The sequence below is a fragment of the Giraffa tippelskirchi genome, chromosome 3 (genome assembly GCF_054371585.1).
Source record: "Giraffa tippelskirchi isolate mGirTip1 chromosome 3, T2T-mGirTip1v1.2.pri, whole genome shotgun sequence".
Classification (NCBI taxonomy): domain Eukaryota; kingdom Metazoa; phylum Chordata; class Mammalia; order Artiodactyla; family Giraffidae; genus Giraffa; species Giraffa tippelskirchi.
The window spans coordinates 154,104,419-154,125,461 of NC_137277.1; the positions used below are offsets into that span (position 1 = coordinate 154,104,419).

The 21,043-nt window shown below is 35.1% G+C and overlaps 1 protein-coding gene and 1 long non-coding RNA gene across 16 annotated transcripts in view; one reads left to right on the forward strand and one right to left on the reverse strand.

Moving 5' to 3' along the window:
• Positions 1-21,043, forward strand: part of CREB1 (cAMP responsive element binding protein 1) — a 52,733-nt gene that overhangs the window by 19,339 nt on the left and 12,351 nt on the right. For 11 of the 15 annotated variants that reach the window (XR_014079064.1, XR_014079065.1, XR_014079066.1 and 8 more), the window contains exons 3-6: positions 6,063-6,209; positions 13,175-13,275; positions 15,737-15,879; positions 19,899-20,081. Coding sequence is in view for 8 of the 15 variants with exons in the window: in XM_081578153.1 (XP_081434279.1) it covers positions 6,063-6,209; positions 13,175-13,275; positions 15,737-15,879; positions 19,899-20,081 (574 nt within the window). In the remaining 7 variants the exon portion in view is untranslated. Of the gene's footprint in view, positions 1-6,062; positions 6,210-6,903; positions 6,946-8,750; positions 8,860-13,174; positions 13,276-15,736; positions 15,880-19,898; positions 20,082-21,043 lie in introns of those variants that run through there. The other 4 variants (XM_081578149.1, XM_081578150.1, XM_081578157.1 and 1 more) reach the window with 3 other exon arrangements.
• Positions 1,349-20,633, reverse strand: LOC145541504 (uncharacterized). Its single transcript, XR_014079073.1, has 4 exons — positions 20,368-20,633; positions 7,393-9,871; positions 4,918-5,063; positions 1,349-2,532 (listed from the first exon to the last, which is right to left on the reverse strand). It is a non-coding gene; the product is annotated as an uncharacterized LOC145541504 (long non-coding RNA).

The window sequence follows — 21,043 nt, forward strand, 5'->3', positions numbered from 1 at the left end:
ACACAAGTAAATATCAAAGATGATAGTTTTTGTCCCTGTATTTCTTAAAGTATGATTCATAGTTCTTTCATTTTGTCTTTGTCTTAAACATTCTAAAGTTATATTCTCATCTTTATTTTTTGTTCTTACGTATTTTTCCTCAAATGTTTTATTAACATTTATTGGCATTATGTTATATATGAGTGAGAAAAGTGGTTAATATAAAAACCAAATAGCAAACAAATAACCTGCTAGATAAGAAGAGTGGGATGTTGCCTCTTTCAGATGAAAGCTCTCAAGAGAAAATAATCCTAGCAGAGGTGCTGGGATGTGGATCTTCTGCTTCCCAGAGAGTTTAAAAGCTCTCCTACAGGAGTCATGAGCAAGAATGGATCTTGGGAAATGGAGGGCTAATCACATATGGTCACCACACTGAGCTAAAATACGGGTCAAATACTAGGTCTCTAGCGGGAATACTAGGGCCAAATACTAGGTCTTCTGGTAGTCAGAAGCAGTAGGATGTTTTGTGTTTTCTCCTGAGATCACCGGGGCCCACCTCCAGCCCTGAGGAATAAGGCAAAGCAGAATATATTTAGGGATGAAGTAAACGTCGTCAAGATGAAGCAGGTGCAAGAACAAAGGTGAAAGCATCAGGGCCTCGTTAGTACATGTCAAGGCAAATGTGGACAGATAGGAATCGAGACTCATCCAAGCACTCAGCCCTCTGGTAAAAAGAAGATACAGTACCAGCAGGGATCTTGGTGATGACAGTCCTCAACATACCTATCTCTCGGGACACCATTCTTCTGGTCTGGTTGTCCTCCACGTCTGCTGTGTAACGTCATTCTGGAGATTGATTGCCTTCCTACTGTCTTTCTCTTATGGAGTTTTGTTTCCAGGGGTTCCTTGAGCAAGTTTGACTGGGTAAAGAATTCTTGGTAAAGAAAATGTTTTTCAAATTTTTAAGGCACAGTTAATTTCTAGTATTGATGTTTCAAAAGACTAAACCCATTTCTTACTTTGTATCTCTTGTTATCTTGTAAAAATCTCTGTTCACAGTGTTTCACCATTTCATTATCAAGGCCTTGAATCGTTACCATCGATTGTGTAGTAGTATTCAGTGGGCCCTTTTTTTTTTTTCTTTTAGTGGAAACTCGGGTCTTCAATTCTGGGCAATTTCCTTAAGTTATTTGGTTGATAATTTTTTCTCTCCCTCTTCTTTCTCTTTTATCTCTTGGATTCTTGTGATCCAGATGTTAATACCTCTAGGACTGTTTCTCTAATTTTCTCATCTTTTCTCTCCTGTTTTCAGTCTTTTTGCTCTGCCCTCAGAGATTTCTTCAGCTTCACATTTCACCCCATCTGTCGGATTTTTTTTTATTTCTGCTATCATGTTTCCAAGAGTTCCTTTTGTTTCTGAACAATCCTTTTGTATTTTAATAGTATCCTGTTTGTTTTAGGCTTCCCTGGTGGCTCAGACAGGAAAGAATCTGCCTGCAATGCAGGAGACCGGTTTTGATCCTTGGGTCGGGAAGATACCCAGGAGAAGGAAATGGCTACCCACTCCAGTATTCTTGCCTGGAGAATTCCATGGACAGAGGAGCATGGTGGGCTACAGTCCATGGGATCGCAGAGTCAGACATGACTGAGCGACTAACACTTTCACTTTTAATTTTTTTATGTTTCATGCAGGCAGTATTTTCTCTTTATCTCTGATAATATTAAGTTTTAAGTTTTCTCCTCTCTACATAGATTTTCTTCTGTATACAGTTTTCCTCTCCTTTTTCTGGTCACTATCTTTCATATAAGAAGCTTTCCTCAGATATTTAATAACTTGTGGTTGTTGGCCTACATTTAAAAGTAGGTGACCAAAAACCTGTGTTGGATGTTGTGTGTATGTTTGGGGCTTGACGTCGGTGAGTTGTGAGCTTCGTGGTAGGGTGGCATCCCAGTGTCATTATGTTAAGTCTTTCTTCTTAACTTGGTGTTTGTTGGTCCAGTTCCCAGAGAAAAGCTTTACTGTCTCCTGCATATAAGTAAGGAGAAGGCGATGGCACCCCACTTCAGTACTCTTGCCTGGAAAATCCCATGGACAGAGGAGCCTGGTAGTCTGCAGTCCATGGGGTCGCATATAAGTAAAGACCTGTGAGCCAACCAGTGGAAGAAGACTGGAGTTTAGTACCTCACCTCAGCAATGCCTGGTGTCGAGCAGTCAAGAAACCTTCCATCAGAAAATAAACCAACGTTTTTCTGTCCTCGTAGGGGAGATTAGTGTCCGTTCACAGAGAGTGAGGAGGGGATCTACTTGCTTTTCAAAGAGCCTTCAGTCCGCTTCCTTATCTTCAGCCCCTCCTTTCACTCTACCTTCTAGGGTGCCTTAGATTCTGAGCCTCTTAAGGACTTTCTGGCACGAATCAAGCTGTCCCTGCCTCTGCCTCATGAGTTGGCCCTCTGAAGTCTTCCAAGTTTGTTACCATTCACCCACCTGTTTCCAGCCTCCAAAACTCTTACTGTTATTTCCTTTCCCATTCTTCTCGGCTGGTGTGATTATGCCTGTAAAAACAAAATCAGTTTCATGAAGCTTAATTGGAAATTCGGGAAGGGACAAAACTATATGCACATGTTCAATTAGCATATAATCACTGATAAGTGGAATGACATGATACTTGAGTTTTAGGAGAAGTAGTGTCTATTCACTTTTGTAAATTTTGTTGTTGTTCTCTTTAGTACCTAATTACAGAGGGGTTTTTTTTTGAGAATTCTGATACCTATTTTTGTTGTCAAGTAGTAAACTAGAAATTTATAATAAAATTGTCAAGACCATTGTGATTTGACCATTAAACGTAAAAAAAACAAATTCAGCCTAACTAATGAAGGAGGAAAATCAATCTAAAATAATAATGAAATGTCTTATTTTACTTTTGGAATTTACAAGTATTTCTTTTAAAGTAGAAAAAACATGTTGGTTTTGAGGATGAGAATGTTAATTTTTATGGAGGGTTTTAAATAGAGTTGGGTGAAAGGATGATTGTTGCAATACTGTTGTAAATTAACTTTCTTGTAACAGGCAAATTTGAAAACCTAAATAGTAATAAGGAATTTATTAAATTATGTAATTTTTACCATTATACAGTCATTAAAACCATTAAAGAATACTATTAATGGTATGAAGAGATATTTAGAATGGATTTGAAAGATTCTGTGATAGTGCTATAAAAATTGAGTATGTATGCATCTTTAAAAACACGTGTATCTACAGCAAAAATATCAAGTGATTAGCTCTGAGTGGTAGGAATATAAGTGATTTTTTTCTATATTGGTGTATCTGAATTTTCTAAATTTACAATGAGAGGAAACATTATGTGAAATGATTAGTGTAGAAAGAGGATTATTTGTTAAGTTAGCTTGTTATATTTACCTTATAGAATACTCAGAAGAGAACATACTAATTGCTTCAAATATTAGAAGAGCTTTCCATTGATATGAGATATTCTGAATAATTTACAGTGTTGGTTCTCCAACCTTGATGTCGGGGAACATATCCTTGGGTCTGTCAGAGGTTCTGACTTTATAAACAGGCACCCTATGTAACTCTAGTGGAGGTAATCCCTGGATCACATTTTGAGAACCAGGTAAAACTAAGTAAGATTTATAGTGGCCAGAAAAAAAGTGATTGATAAGGAAGGACTTCCTCACTGTCCATAGGGGAAGCTCATGACCTTAGCCTCTGCTGTTAGTAGGTATCTTTCCCCCAAGCTTTATAGTCAAATATTTAACTGCCTTGTAAACATCTCTACAAATTCAGATGTCATATCAATTCCATCGTTTTCCACCAGTACCCCAGCCACCCACAAGCTGCTTCTTGTGTTCTCTGTTTGGCATAGTTTACCCATTTTCAGACACATGTGAACTATGTGGGTCGTCTTTGATTTCTCTCTCATTTCCTTCCATTAGTCATTCATAAATCCCTTTCTGGTCTGCCTCCTGAATTTTCATTAAATCACTTATATTATTTCCATCCCTAATATAACTAGTGCCTAATTGCTGGCCTTCACTTTTACTGCTCTATATAGACTTTCTCAGTTGGTCTCACCTCTACTTTTTTCTTCCTCTGAAATAAGTATCTTTAACACTACCACTAAAGTAAAGTGATCTATCTAAAATGCAAGCCTCACTATGATATTCAGGAGTTCAAAAGCCCTTCAGTGTTTTTTCCAATCTCACGATAAAATGCAAATTCTTTAATGTAACTTGTATAAGATTTCATGACTAGCCCATCTGGTCCCTGCCTGTTATTCCATCTCTACACACTTCCTACAGTAACACACTTACATGTTCCAGTAGTACTAACTGCTGGTCATCCCTCTCTGCCATGTAGAGACATTGCTATTTCTCTTTTCTTTTCCCAGTGTCACCCTCTGCGTGAAGTTCTGTGCCTCCCCTCTGCAACTCGGAAGAACACGTCTTACTCTTTTTTTTTTTTTAACTCATATGCTTTGTTTCAAATTAACATACTTCCCTGGTAGCCTCTCCTCCTCTTGCTTTGAGTGGGATAGCTCTCCTCAGTGTGTCCATTTTTCTCTTTGCAGACTTCATTACTTCATTGAATTATATTTCATTACTTCATTGAATTATATTTATTTGTGGTCTTTTCCCCATTCCTTCATACACATGCCTTAATAATTTCTTTAAGGGCAGAAACCTATGTCTTTCTCATTTCTGTAGTTGCAGTTCTAGCATTGTTCTGGCACACATATCCCCAGTAGTTGAGTTCAGTCACTCAGTTGAACGACTCATGAACTGAGTCGATCTCATGGACTGTAGCACACCAGGCCTCCCTGTCCATCACCAACTCCCGGAGCTTGCTCAAAGGCATGTCCATCGAGTCAGTGATGCCATCCAACCATCTCATCCTCTGTCGTCCCCTTCTCTTCCTACCTTCAATCTTTCCCAGCATCAGGGTCTTTTCCAATGAGTCATTTCTTCACATCAGGTGGCCAAAGTATTGGGGCTTCAGCTTCAGCATCAGTCCTTCCAATGAATATTCAGGACTGATTTCCTTTGGGACTGACTGGTTTGATCTCCTTGCAGTCCAAGGAAAGAGTATATGATCACATGACTTTCATTAAATTCCCCAGTAACTGTTTACCAAATGGACAAATAAAATTGCTACCCCCAAACACATTCAAGCACAGGAACCATAAATACTATACTATCTGATAGATAATGTATGACTTAAGAGCCCTTTTAACCTGGGTGTTGACTTATTAAAATTGCCTTTTGTGCCTCAGGAGAAAACTGGTTTCTCAAATTCTCTCAATTCTGCCCCCTTATCTCTTCAAGAGGAAGATAAATCCTTAAAATATCAACTATTACCAGTTCAGTGCTGGGAGGGGATAGAAATTTTCAGTTTGTACTTCCTCGTGAATGAAAGGCATACTTGTAATAAGTTTGCAAGAGAAAAATATGCTTTATACTGTAAAATGTGTATTTGTTTTAGACTTAGTAGCTAAGCTTCGCCCAAGTTTGGGAACAGTTATACTTTAGAACATGGCTTAATTTAACACATGATATTCTGAAGAATTTTACATCCTTCAAAGCTAGCTTATCTCCTGATCTTGGGTAATCTCTTTGAGCACTTCATGTTTCTGTCTCTCAGTGAGGAGAGAATATGGGGATAACTCTTATTCTAACCCAGTCTGATTTCTTCAAAGAGCAAATGAGAAATTGAATATGAAAGCAGGTGGGAAAATGTAAAGCACTGTACAAATAAAGCGGTATTTAGTGTTCAAAAAAAAGTCTGTGTTACATATTTTGATATTACATTAAAACAGTTTTTTTATTTTTGTCATTTGAGAGGAGTTTAAAAGTGGGGGGGCGTGGGAAGTATTTGTAGTGTTTTGTTGTGTTTTTTTTTTTTCAAAAAGAATATTAAGTTTAATGTTAGCTCCTTTCACACCATTGAGTACTTAACCTAGCAGAACGGTCATCCTTTTGCTGCTAAAAAGTTGCTTCATATTAAACATGAGTACTCCCAAGGAGGTATCTGTGATGGTAATTTTTTTCCATGTTCAACACCATAGGTATCTATGCCAGCAGCTCACGCAACATCATCTGCTCCCACCGTAACTTTAGTACAGCTGCCCAATGGGCAGACAGTTCAAGTCCATGGAGTTATTCAGGCGGCCCAGCCATCAGTTATTCAGTCTCCACAAGTCCAGACAGTTCAGGTATGTGTATAAAAAGTTCTGCATCTACTTTCATAACTGTCGTTTATAGCCATATTTCTCTTCCTTTCATTATGAAAATAGGAACATGTCTAGAGTTTTATTTTATAGTAATTATGGAATATGCTGCATCTGTATAGTCACTTTAAGTATAAGAACATATATACACAAGAACAGACATAATAAAAAACTGTTTCTTAAACTGGAGGGAAAGAAAGGATTGGGAAAAATCATAAAGTATACGGGATAAAGTGGAAATGTTGGGAGAGACTATAAGGGTACCTCAGGGAAATAAGATGCAAAGTAATAATTTTGTAATTACTTTCTAAACATGCAATTGGAAAAAATAACCCTTGTCAAAAATTAACAACCTTACCTAAGGTATTATTTGAATTTAGAGAAAAACAACTATGTTTAGGAGTCTTAAGTTAGAGTATATACAACTTCGAAATGATACCTTCAGTAAGTGTACCTTAAGAATCAGGGATTTTTCCATGCATGTTATCTTATTCTTTGGAGAGATTGTTCCTTTAATTTGGATCCAAGGGGAATAAAGGCTTGTAAACCTCTACTAAACTGTAGGGAAACTAGGGCAGTATACATCTTTGCAATGAGCTTATTGGGGAAGGAAAAAAAAGAATGTTCATTCAAGTAGGCCATAACCCCAGCCTCCCATTTCATATTTTTTGCTTCACAGTCTTCCTGTAAGGACTTAAAAAGACTTTTCTCCGGAACTCAGGTGAGTCCTAGGTCCTATTTTTAGAAAGGAAGGTGAGAAATTATTCTTTATATCTTTGTCCCTTCTCTCTAAACATGGAACTCAAGGTTTGAATAAAAATCTTACCTATCTTCTAGGTCTAGGCCAAACTTGTTACCTATCCAGCCCTTAATCTATTACTTAGTTTCCCTATTTACATCCTTCTCTCCTCCTCCAAACTGCAGTCTGGCATTACTTCAGCTCTTTCAGAGAAAGGAGGCAATCTCCAGAGGTAACCAGTTTATAATCAGCGGTAATTGCTAAAATATTCTTCCCTGAGGTGAACCAGAATATCTTTCTAAAAGTATTACCTAGTGGTACCAATTCTATCCTCAGAAACAAGCAAATTTAACTTCTTTTTCTATTGGACTTCCTTTCCCTATCTTCCACATCCTTCCCATTAAAAAAATGTCCAGACCAAGTAAATACCTGTTTTTCTTCAGCCATTTATAATTGACATTGCTTTGTTTCCTCTTCACCATCCATGTTGTCATCTTGTGGGTGAGAGCTATTTTTCCCTTGAGTACAGTAGCCAGGTTGATTGATACTTGTAGAGGGGAGAAGTCCCTTCTTTGTCTTCTATTGGTGTCATCAAAGGATATACTAGATGTTAACTCACCTCTGCTTCATTTGATCTCTGTGCTTTTCATTTGCTTGGACATTTAGGGCAGGGGTAGAGGGAGAAAGAAGAATGAATGTTTTTATATAAGTAACATCATCAAGTTGTAATATTGAAAAGGAATTTGTTGTTGCTAAATAGATGGTATAGTCCAGGTAAAGACTGAGGAATTTGATATTTCTATAGAGCCACACTGATTGAACAGTAGTCTCCTCTTTTTTGTCTCAGTTTTTATTTCATTGAATGCTGCCTAACTTGTTTGTATGATGTATGCCATTACTAATTCCCTGCTCGTATCTTCCTCTTGATAATAGTGGAAAGAACCTGACCTCCTAGTCAGGAGACCTAGATTCCAGATCTCACATTAACCTTTACTTTTTCTTTTTCACTTACGGTAGGAGGTCTTTCTATAAAGAACACACAAAAATTACCACAAAATTTGCTAACATTATAAACATTGGTTTTAATAAATGATGTTTAGTTGATTATATTCTTAATTTTAAGCTTTACTTTGTGGTAAGAATAATAATAATGACCATTAGCTTGTAGAAATGTGTGAGCTGTGCTTATAATTAGAAAACTGAATTCTACAAACAGAAACACAAACAGTATTTTTAATTTAAAGGCCCTAAACCATGGAGAAGCTATTAAATTTCAGTGATCATTTCAGCTGGTTAACAGTGATTAGAATTAATCATTAGAGAATGGTTTATAACAGAAGAGGTGATCAAACAAGGAGAGAACTGATTCCTCAAACTTCTTGATGGAAAAATATTAGTATTCTAGAACAGCATTTCCAAAATATATAAGGTATATTTCTCTTGATGTGAGAATAAGATATTAAGATTTCTGTTTATCTTTTTTTTATCTCAGAGGATTAGAAACTAAGCTTTACTAATATTTCATATTCATCAGTGCTCTAACTTATCCCTTATGTATACGTGTAAGTCAGATATCACAGATTATGTAAAAATTCCCACAAAAATAATGGGAGTTATACAAATGTATAGAAGTTAACAGTATCATCCTCACTTTTTATTTGTTAATTTTGGATGCATTTTTAATACAATGCAGTTAAAACATTTCATAGGATTTATGGATTATGTTACCTTAAATTATTACATTCATTCCTTCAACAAATTTTTATTGATCACATGCTATGTGCCAGTCACTGTTCTAGGTGCTGTGAAAGACAGCAGTGAGCAAATAATACTTCTCTATTCTCATGAAGATCACATTTGAGCGAAGAGAGACAATGAAAAAATAAAATATGTCAGGTGAGGATAAGTGCTGGGAAGATAATTAAAGCAGGGGAAAGGGATAGAGAATGATGTGGAGGCAACGGTATTTTATTTTATGTAGAGTGGTCAGGGAACACAAAGAGCAGAAAACTAGAAAGCAGTGAAGGAGGCTAAGCCATACAAATAATAAAAGCAAGTCCAGAGGCCCAAAAGTGAGAGTATGCTTTACATACCAAAGAATAGCAAGACGACATGGCCTGAATAGAGTGAGCAAGAGAGATTGTGGTTGGCACTGAAATTTTTGATACAGCCTTTACAATACTTTATAATGTTATGGGAACAACAATAAAAATCTTTTGTGCAAGATACCCAATGGTTATCATATAGCAAATATTTAAGTTGCTGAACAAACACAAGGATGTTACTTGTTTGTTTTTACATAAGACAAGTGTTCCAAAGTTGCTGATCTTTATAATGATGGCAAGCAAGAGATGACCTATAAAGGATATGTTAGCTAACAGATATTTTTGAAAAAAAAATTCTTTTCAACTGAGAGAAGGTGACATTTTAACAATGTATGAGAGAATACCTGCATTTTGAAAGGAAATCGTGCTTTGGACAGAATATTTTGAATATAGAAGTTTGAAAATGTTCCCATACTTTTTTTTTAACTGAAAACAGTATAAATTTGTCACTTAGAAACTCAAATGTATATACTTTTTAAAATTCTGGAAATAGAGTTTTCCAAAGTATTCAGAAGTATTCTAGAGTTTAAGTGGGTGTTGAACTTATTTGTTAAAATATAAAAGCTTTTATGAGCATGTAATAACTGACCAAGAGTCAGGGAGATGAAAATATACTAGTAAATCTCATCAAAAGTTTGTGCGATTGATAGAAGAAAGTGAAAAAAAAAGATGGTTTTATTTAGTAAGCCCGTCCACAAAGCACTTACTCCTATATCTACATGTCATGAGCTCCTTTTTTCAGCAGTTGCAGATGTCAGATCACATTTCAGAAAGTCCAGGCTTAGAATCAGATTTTTGAGTCACTGTTATGAAATATTAAATGGTTTCTTAATGAACCGTATTAAAACACATCACTCTTGTTGCTATGAAATATTAAGAAATTTACAAATGTATTTTAATACTTATCCTGACTCTTTAAAAATTAATTTGTTTTATGATACAGATAACACTTAAAACTTGCAAATAAATGTATGTGCTTATATCAAATTTTATTATTTATAAGGGAGATCTGCAGATCAAAATAGTTTGGAGATAACTGCTCTAGACATTTATTAAACTCCTTGATCCAGTGAATAAACAACTATACCTAAACCTGAGCCTGAACTGTACTCCAGGAAAGTGCTTAAGTTTTCAGGGGACTATGTATAGTTTGAGAAAACATCTAATACAACCATTTTTAAAATTTTGTGCCAGTCACTGTATATTTTATTTTGACATTTCAAATAACATCAAAATAGGGAGTTTTTTTCCTTCTTATAAACAGGAGGTATGGGTTTTTAACAAACTTTGTTTTAACAAATAAAGAGAATATTGAGAAATACAGATCTAAAACTTCACAGGTTCAGTGATGGGTTTGGCTTTTTAAAAATTTCTTGACCTAAAAGTGGCCATGATTAAAGTCCTATTTAAGGAACTCAGGAAGGGATTAATAATAGAAGTGGCAGGAGGTGAAAACCAGAGGAAGGGGCTCTGTCATTGGAATGTGATGGTAGTCTTTGATACTTACAAGTGGGATATAGTTTTTCATGTTATTTTTAATAACCTATTAAGTATGTGTTGATCTGTTATTAAAAAGGATTTTAATGGTGATTAATAGTCTTAAGAAATGAGAGTTTAGTGGTTTGGGGGGTTTTTGGTTTTTTGTTGGGTTTTGGTTGTGGGAGGGGTTTGTTTTTTGGTAGATAGTCCATAGGAATTGGCTTCATATTCATAATTCTAAGTTCTCTCTGGATAGTATTCCACCAAAGAGGAAATACTACATTCATTAAGTAGTATTAAATAGTTCTGAATTCCCTTTACATTTAAAAAATTGCAGTACATATGATTATATGTGGAATCTTAAAAATACAACAAACTAGTGAATATATTAAGAAAGAAACGGACTCACAGATACAGAGAACAAACTAGTGGGTACCTGTGGGGATAGGGATGAGGAAAGCAGCAATATAGGAGTAGGGGACTAAGGTACAAACTATTATGTATAAAATAAGCTATAAGAATTTATTGTGCAACACAGGGAATATAGCCAATATTTTATAACTGTATATGGAATATAGCCTTTAAAAATTGTGACTCACTATACTGTATACCTATAAATTACATTGTATAGCAGTCATACTTCAATTTTTTTTTTAAATTGCACTCGTAGAGTATAAGTTAGTTCCTTTTGTGTGAATTGACAGATTGTTTCAGGTAAGAGGAATGGGAGACTGTTCAACTGGGAGCAATAGATGCATTGAGTTTGGGGGAAAAAATTAAAGGCCATATATTTAAAAAGCAATGTTAATTTGTTTCATTTCAAAATTGTCTATGGGTGGTTTATGTAACATGTTTTAAAATTGTTATTTTAATGACTTTCAACTTGGAAGAGTGTGCTAAGTCATTATATATCCTTGAAAGAAGGTTGTAAGAATGAGAGTTAAACAAAAAAAGACAGAATAGTAGAGAAACTAAGTTTCTAAAAAACATTAATGAGGGTAAACATTTGTCAGGTTATTCACTTTGAGTTTGATCTTGTTATCCCTTGAAATTCTGATTCTCTGCTAAGGCTTTACAACTCCTCATCAGCTCTACATCTTTGAGAAAGTCTGTGTAGAGACTGCTGAGTGAGCTAGTTCACAGCAGCTACAGATAGTGGGAAAGTGTTCCATGTGTTCCTTTGGCAGTAACTATAGTGTTGTTAACCCTACCATGAATCACAGGTCTATAGGACTTTTAAGGGGCACATACATTACTTTATTGTAGATCTATTTTGTGAAACATTACTAGATTTAACAAACTTCATTTTAAAGTGAGTGTGTATCACAAAGCCCTCCGAATATGACTGCCTGCTCTCCAGAACCCTTAGGCTCGAACCACATACTTGATTTCTCAAGTTTCTCTTAAACGTGTTCGTTCTTACTGCCTTTGCCATAAATTTTGATAAGGCGCTATCCCACATAGACCCTTTTGCCTTGGTTAAATTTAACTCTCACTCCGACAGCAGCATGCTCACCTAGGTTAGGTGAGAGCAGGAGGCTCCTGCTGTTTAGCCTAGGGAAGCTTGGCAGTGTGAATTTGACAGACTAGCTGACCTAAATGACTGAAGTTCTAGTCTAAAATGGTCTGAAAATGCTTCTGGGTTGCTGCTTCTGACAAAATCAGTTTGAGATTGGAACCAGCAGGATTTTGATGCTAGTATGGACATCTAATTTGAGATGGCAAGTGTTGACAGTGGCTTCACTACGTCATAGCTTTGTGACTTGGGTGATTTACTTAAACTCTTTGTGCCTCAGTTATTCCATCAATAAACTGGATATACTAATGGTACTTACCTAGCACCTAAAGTTACTGTATTTTAGTGAGTACCAAGTAATGTAATATATGTATATGCTTTAACATAGCATCTGCCACATAGTAAGTTCTCAGTAAATGTTAGTTGCTATTATTATTATCCCACATAAAATCTGTATTCACTTTACCTTTATTCCTTCTCAATCCAAGCATACTTTCCAGAAATACACAGTTCTTTACCTTGAAGTTTTGCTTAATAGAAACTGTGGATTGCCAACTTTGAAACATGTCTATATGTAGCAGAGGACTTCTTCCAGAATTGCTAGAAACAGCCATCTGGAACATGGTTGAAGGATCACCAATCTTATTTGTACAATTGTAAATATACTCAAAAGTATTTACACATTAGTTAAAGGAAAATATTTGTACAATCAGTAGACTGATAGCTAGATATTTAGTCATTTATTCTTTCCTTCATGTCAGAATTTTATTTTACTTGGTAGTTTTGTTCTAACTGTAAGAAAACAACTGACAAGTGATACTGATACATTCAGTGTTGATTATAAGAAGTCCTGAAAAGAGATTAGGCTGAATTTGGATATCACAATAGTTTGGTTTTGACGAAAAAATTTTAGGTTCTCTGACTTCTGTAAGATGGGAAAAAAGGGGAGAAGAAAGGGATGGTGTGATTGTCTCCCATAAAAACTGATTTTCTACTGAAGCATGTATAAGGTTGATAAATGCCCTTTTGTATTGGACGTTTTCTTAAAATTCATAAAAATTTTATGGGAACTAAATTTGATTATCATGATAAAGTTCTTCTTTATTTTCAGATTTCAACTATTGCAGAAAGTGAAGATTCACAGGAGTCAGTGGATAGTGTAACCGATTCCCAAAAACGAAGAGAAATTCTTTCAAGGAGGCCTTCCTACAGGTATGGAATTGAATAGTTAAAAGAATTTAGGATCAGAAGTATAAAGGTGTACCCCTATGTAGTTACAGATGAAGAGATGTCAGAAGGCCAATTAGATGCTCGATTCAGGACCATACAGAGCATGTCTTTTCATCTTGAGTTGCTTTTCTCAAATTTTAAGTTGAAGTTTGTCATACAGAATAAGAGCACTTCTTAATCTGAACATGTGTCTGACTCTTCGTGACCCCATCGACTGTAGCCCACCAGTCTCCTCTGTCCATGGGATTTTCCAGGCAAGAATACTGGAGTGTATAGCCATTTCCTTCTCCAGGAGGTCCTCCTGACCCAGGGATCAAACCAGGTCTCCTGCATTGCAGGCAGATTCTTTACCATCTGAGCCACCAGGGAAGCCTTACTCTGAACAATCCTGGATAAAGACCGATTTTTTTTTTCCCTTCTATTTTTGTAGACTGTGCTGGCTGCTGTTTTTCTGTTTAAAAGATTGGAATACATTTGATAAGGTTATAGCATTTTCTAGTTATAAGTCAGTTCTGAGACTGTACCACGTACTTCATAACATATTTCTTATTCCATGGTACTTAGCATGATAACTGCTTGTTAATTTAATAGTTGCTTAGGGTGATGTTTGGTGATATTCCCTAAGGTGCTTTAGGGGCACCTTACTGCAGTTTTATGTTCAGCTACAAAAGTTGCCTAATTCATACCTTGCTTCCAAGATGGACCAAAACTGTTTTTAGTACTACATAGAAATTGGAGCCATATTAAATATCTCCAGGAAGAGCAATTCCACAAATCTTTAAGCTTAATTCATAGTTTAATAAACTTCAAGCTTATTTTTCCCTTCTTTAGCCTACGTTATTTCTATTTATATATATATATATATATTTCTATTTTTCAAGGGAATGTTATAATTTTTTTTTCCATTTTCTTGGCTACTAAGCTAGCCCTTTTCTCTATCCTCATAATTAAATTAGGGATCCTAAAGAAATACCAGTAAATTGAGGTCTTGAGAATTCTGTGTTACCAAGTATGTGTTGTATTTATTTATACTCATAATTCTCAAAATATAGCTAGTTTTATCTTTTAACTTTGAAATATATCTAGTGTTACTATGTAAGACATTTGATTCTGAAGCAAATTCAACTTGATACTAAGAAACAAGCTACATGGCTTCTCTATATAAGTTCTAGGCAAACCCTAGCTGTAACCTTATGATACATGAGTTTTATGTTAGAAAAAAGTCTTTTTTTTTTTTTTTGGCCTTAATTGGCACCACATACGTGTAGAGAAGGGTATCTTCCTTTACAATCAAACCTCCATAGCGGAGTATGCCATTATTTTGCTTTTAGTTTATGAACTCTCAAAACCTAGCTTGTATGTCTTAATTTGATTATAACAAGATCTGTATCAAAATTCTTAGGGTATTTTTGTGAAGTTGGAGAAATGGGAATTAAACAATACATGCTGGGTTTTTATTGGAACAGCCCAGCTTCACAGTGATCAGTTTTTACCCAGAGGAAGTCCTTGAAGGATTCTCACTTGGTTTCATCTGGCTTGGTATTTTTATCAGTAACTGAGCTGAAAACATAAAGGCCATGTTTATCAGATCCACAAATAACAGAAACTTAAGGGCAAAGTACCCTAATAGATGGTAGAATAAAAACCTTGAAAGATCATAGCAGCCAAGGGAAATAGAGTGAAACGAATAGGATGAAATGTTGAGGATAATGGTAAAATTTCTGAACTTGAGTTTAAAATAAAATCCGTTATTCCCATACAGGATTCTGGATTAAGAATTCATCTATAAAAGATAATGTTCTTTAATTATCATTGATTAAATGTGGTTGCCATAAAAGCCAATATACCATAAGACTGCATTGGTTTAAAAGAAAAAAATAACCTAGTGTCTAGATTAAAGTGCAAGTCCCCCAATTGTGTCCAGCGCTTTTACCCTACGGACTATAAAGTCCATGGAATTCTCCAGGCCGGAATACTGGAGTGGGTAGCTGTTCCCTTCTCCAGGGGATCTTCCCAAACCAGTGATTGAGCCCAGGTCTCCCATATTCAGGTGGATTCTTTTCCAGCTGAGCCACCAGGGAAGCATTCTTTGCCATGCAAAAGGGTTTTTTTTCCTATAGCCAGTTTTTCTATTCATCTCTTCTTTAATTGCACCTGGATTTTGAATCATAGTCTTTTTTTATGTTCACTGTAAGGAGAAATACATCTGTGTTTTTTCTAGTCCTGATGGTTTTGACATGTAGATGCCCTGATTCATTTTTAGTTTAATGTTGCAAATTTTATTGTTTATTATTGTAAGTTTTTACATTTAAACTATAAAATTTTTAAATTCTATCCTAAGTACTGTCAACTTTCTGTCAGTTTTCTGATCTTTTCCTCTTCTTTGTATTTGGCCAGTAAATGTTACTTTTATTTTAACGGATACAGTTCTCTATTTTTCTAGGAAAATTTTGAATGACTTATCTTCTGATGCACCAGGAGTGCCAAGGATTGAAGAAGAGAAATCTGAAGAGGAGACTTCAGCACCTGCCATCACCACTGTCACGGTGCCAACTCCAATTTACCAGACTAGCAGTGGACAGTATAGTGAGTAATTGATATTTCTGTTTTGGAAAATGAGATGAAAAACTATTGGCTGCATTCTCCTCAAAGTAATCTTATAAAAACAGTCTGTGCTTTGCTAAATCTTGATTGTCACTGTTATATTTCCTTTACTTATATGCAAAGTTTTGTAACAGAAGTATTTGCTTTTCTTCAGGGTTTAGTTAGGATTACCCAGGTATGTAAGACCTTTAAGTGGCCCTTTGTTTTGTTCAGGTGCATGGAGAGTCTCAGAAGTTTTTCAAACCACTACTTAAAAATGTATTTCAGTCCTCATATAACATATTATGTTAATAGAAAACATGAGTTTTTCAGATAATTATTCTTTGATTATGTTTAAGGCCAATTTTTGTCTCGCAGAAAGCAAAGATTTCTTTTGAGAAATTATCAAAGTTCCCATTTCTCTGATGTCTCTGATACTTGGGTCTCTCTTCTTATCTTTCATCTCAATCTGTTACAAAAGTACTTTTTGAGGTCTACCTTTGTTTGATCAAAGGCATTTGTGTGAATGGTACCTTTTTCCTCTCTTTTTTCCCAATATCTTTTTGCCTTCCACAGTGCCTCACACATTGATGTCTTCATTTTAATTTTTTATTGAATACAATGCTGCCCACTATATAGTTGCCCTCCCTCTCTTCCTTAATGACACCTCAAATGTACACATTGAAACTCTTTTACTACATCGGTTTTCTAATGTCCTGGGGTAGTCTTTGTCAGAAAAATGTATAAAAGTTTGACTCCCAAGTTCATAATTTTCCAGTTACACCTTGCCCTTGGTTTGCATAAGTAATTTGCATTCCAGCCATATTAAAAACAAGTAGCAGACTTTTTAGCTCTACCAAAGCTGTGTTTTCTCAGCCTTGGCTTCCTTATATAACCTGTTCATATTTGTGTGTGGGGTGGTGGGAGTTGTGTGTTGATTTTCAGTTGGCCTGGTTGCAGGCTCCTCAAAGGTATAGTATTTTGAGTTTTCTGTCATTGTGCTATTTCTCTTCAAGGCCAGTTGGTTGTAGTGTTTTGGTAGGATTCTCATAAATGGTGATCAATAAAATATGGCATTTTTTCTAATAAAAAATTCAATTCACAAAAAAAAATGAAACTTTTAATAGTAAGTAGAAGGCAGGTATTTTTGACTAAGCTTCTGTCCATTCTGTAAGCTTATTAGAGTTCACTCATCCTCTTCCTTCTTCGTTGGCAGAAATAGGTGTATGTGTGTACTTTTTATCAAAATAGTTTGAGCTATTCAAGGTATGTGTCCTAACACATTGATACATGAACTTTATTTTTCTCCAACTTTAGTACACTTGAGGAATATAGCATAGTCCTATTAGTAACAGAGATTCATTTACCACAGCAGTTCTCATATGAACTAGAAATAGAAGGCATGCTCTTCAGACAGAGGCATATCAGAATCTCAAATAGGGAAGTGAAGTTGAGGGAGATAAAGCTCAGAAAAATAGATGTTTCATTTGGCACACCCCTTCCATCCAGCTTCTAACAGTTGGTTGTTTTAAAGGTTAATACTTTGAGATTTTAAAGGCTTTATGCATTAATGTTTATGCCTTATTCTCTCTGTATATGCATATATGACTTTGATGGAACTGATTTAACATTATGTTCTTGATTATTATTAACAATCAATATAATGACCACTTACATATGTAACAATATTATATATTTCTTATAAAACAAGTATATGGTTGGGGAAATTCAAATGGTAGAGGTTTATAGTATTAATAAAAAGTAAAGGGCCTTCCCATCCCTCCCCAGTAGTAAGAGTTTGGTATATATCCTTCATTCTTTTTCATTCTGTTTATACATACACATGTAAAATGTAATTTTATACATGTGAGACCTACATTATTTATATACTACAGACAAATATATGCATATATAGTTATGTAAGTGGTTTCTTTTAATAGGTACGTTGTGTTTCACTGTGTAAATATAACATTTATTTAAAAAATCACATACACTGATGAATATTTAGGACTTTTCTACTGTTTCAAATAATGCTACATGAACATTCTTTTAGTATGTAGTGTCCTATCCTGTCAGTGGGGGAGCATCTAATGAGTCGAATTGTTGAATCCTAGTCAGCCTGCCCAGTTACCCTTCCCAGTGACTGCATCAATTTGTAGTCAATAAATTGGTGGTTGTGGTTTTTTATTAACACTAGTATTAATTTTGTCGATTACTTAGTTCACAATCTCTGATAATAAGTGTTGAAAGATGTTATTCTTAGGTAGAAAAACATGTTTCACTAAATAAAATTGTTTTTCTCTTCATTTTGGCTACTCAAACTCTCAGCTAAGTTTGTTTAATTATATGCTTTCCTTATTTTGCGATAGAATCATTATATATATATAAATATACATCTAAATACACATTAGTTACTTCTTTTTCTTCTTGTTTTAATTTAGTTTTTTTGAGAGCAATCTTAAGTCCTTTTAAAATATGACGTGTATAAATAAATATTAAGAGAAAAACAATGTTTGATAGGATCAGACTTCAGTTTTCAGAGTACTTTCCTATATACATGGTCTCATTTGTGTTTTATAACAATTGAACTTACGGGTTAGAACCAGATATTTTTATTTTTACAGAAGAGATAACAGATTCAAATAACAGTTTAGTGATGGAACTTGGACTAGAACCCAGATCTTCTGATTTCTAGTTTCCTTCTTTCCTTCCACCTTGAGTTCATTGGTATATAGTCAAGAAGAAAGCTGTGTGTGTTGAATACAGTGGAATTTGCTCATTAACTCTAATTGAGAAATTGTGGTTTGATTCTGTTAAGCTTCTGATTCTTTCAAGTTATCCAGCATTGTTAATCTCAGAATACTTTTTACATATTTCTTTTTTCCCCCTTGTCTAAGATAAGTAAAATTTATGGAATTAGTTAAAGTGGATGGATTGTATATGCCAGTATCTGAATTTTCACAGGTATCATTTACTAAACTAAATCGTAGCCATTAACTGTTATTATTTCTTGATTAAACAGTAAATAATATAATTTTTAATACACAAATGACTTGGGATATTAGTCACGCAGAGCTAGCTGACAGTTGATCCCAAACTATCAATAGTTTCCTTCTAACAGACACAAAGTAACATGCTCAAGTCAGACATGTTGACTTGGTTAAAATCCATTATGCAGTTTTATATGTAATATTGTGATTTTTTTAGTCCTTCTCTTTCTGGAATACTTGAACTCTTAACAGGAAAAAGTGTCTTACTAACTTTTTCCATGTACCAAAGGTTAATTCAGTTTTTTTAATAAAGTAAAATGTCTTGTATGAGCCAAAATTTATTTCCTTTGGAGCAGATGAATGACACATGTGAATAATCAATGGATTCTACATGAGAAGGCCAATGTAACTTAGAAATAGCAATAAGATACTTTTTTCTAAATGATCATCTTGGGCTCCAGTTTTAAACTCTGAGAGGTCTGTGATAATTAAGTTTCATAGGACATTTCAGTTGTCTCATTGAGTGGACTTCTGTTATACTTTACGTATTGCTAACTGAGTAAGAGAACAGAATGCACTACTGAACTGCTTTATTAATTATGCATGAAAATAATCATTTATTGAGTGCCTATTACATACCCATGTCTGTGCTAATAAGTACATGAATGTAGAGAAGAAATATAGTACATAATTAATGCCAGAATAAAGGAAGTGTGGGTCACAGAGTGGTACCTCTTCTCAACCAAATAACTTCAAATGGAATTTAACATTTTCTCATTTTATTTTTTTAATTGTTAACTGACATTATTATAAATTATAATGTGACTCATAGAGTATACTTGTATTCTAGAAATTGGATATAGATTTTCCTGAGCAGAAAGTTACTTGACTATACAGAATCTTTCTTGGTGATGTTATCTGCTGTAATAATTTCTCCTAGATATATCTTGCAAATTATTCTTTGAATTTAGTGTATGTATGTCTTATATGGTATTAATTAAACTTGTAACAATAAAATCTGTTGGATTTTAGTTGCCATTACCCAGGGAGGAGCAATACAGCTGGCTAACAATGGTACTGATGGGGTACAGGGCCTGCAGACATTAACCATGACCAATGCAGCTGCCACTCAGCCAGGTACTACCATCCTGCAGTATGCACAAACCACTGATGGACAGCAAATCCTAGTACCCAGCAACCAAGTTGTTGTTCAAGGTAAGAGAATTCAGAACTCTCGGGTGTGGTGAATTCTTTAAAAGGTTAAAATTATATAAACTCAGAAAAAAGTAAGTATGGTATTGCAAAGCACTGTTAAAATATAGCTTATTTTCTGCATCATAGATAATATTTTCCATGAACTCTTCTTCCATTATTCCAATTGGACCAAAATGTCATGGCATAAAAACAACTATTTTCAGTTTTAAAAATATAACTTCTATATTTAACACCTTTAACATTTGGATGCAGAGAAGGCAATGGCACCCCACTCCAGTACTCTCACCTGGAAAATCCCATGGGCGGAGGAGCCTGGTAGGCTGCAGTCCATGGAATCGTGAAGAGTCGGACACGACTGAGCGACTTCTCTTTCACTTTTCACTTTCATGCATTGGAGAAGGAAATGGCAACCCACTCCAGTGTTCTTGCCTGGAGAATCCCAGGGACGGAGGAGCCTGGTGGGCTGCCATCTGTGGGGTCGCACAGAGTCGGACACGACTGAAGCGACTTAGCAGCAGCAGCAACATTTGGATGTAGGAGAAATGGGGTAGGCTAGAGGGAAAGACAATAAAATTAGGAGTTTAAAAAGCTAGTTTCTAAATCTAAGTATATAGATTTGCTTTGTGACCTTGAGTAAGAGCTAGCCTCCCTTGACCTCATTTTTTTTCAATGTGTCAAATGAAAAGTTGCACTAAATCACTGATAAGAATCTTTGGAAGTTCAAATTCTGTTTCTATGCTTTTAGTCAAAAGTAATTTATATCTTCATTTCTGTGGTCATCATTTTTTATTTTAAAGGAAAGCATTATATTCTGAAAAATCTTTTGCCAGTGTCCAAGTTCACTGCTCTATGAGCAAGAGTAGTTAAATCCATGGTGAATTACAAAAATTTTTTTTGTTTTATTTCGTTTTCTTGTTGTTTTCTTCCTGTTTATTTCAGAAATCTTTATGAATAGTGGATCA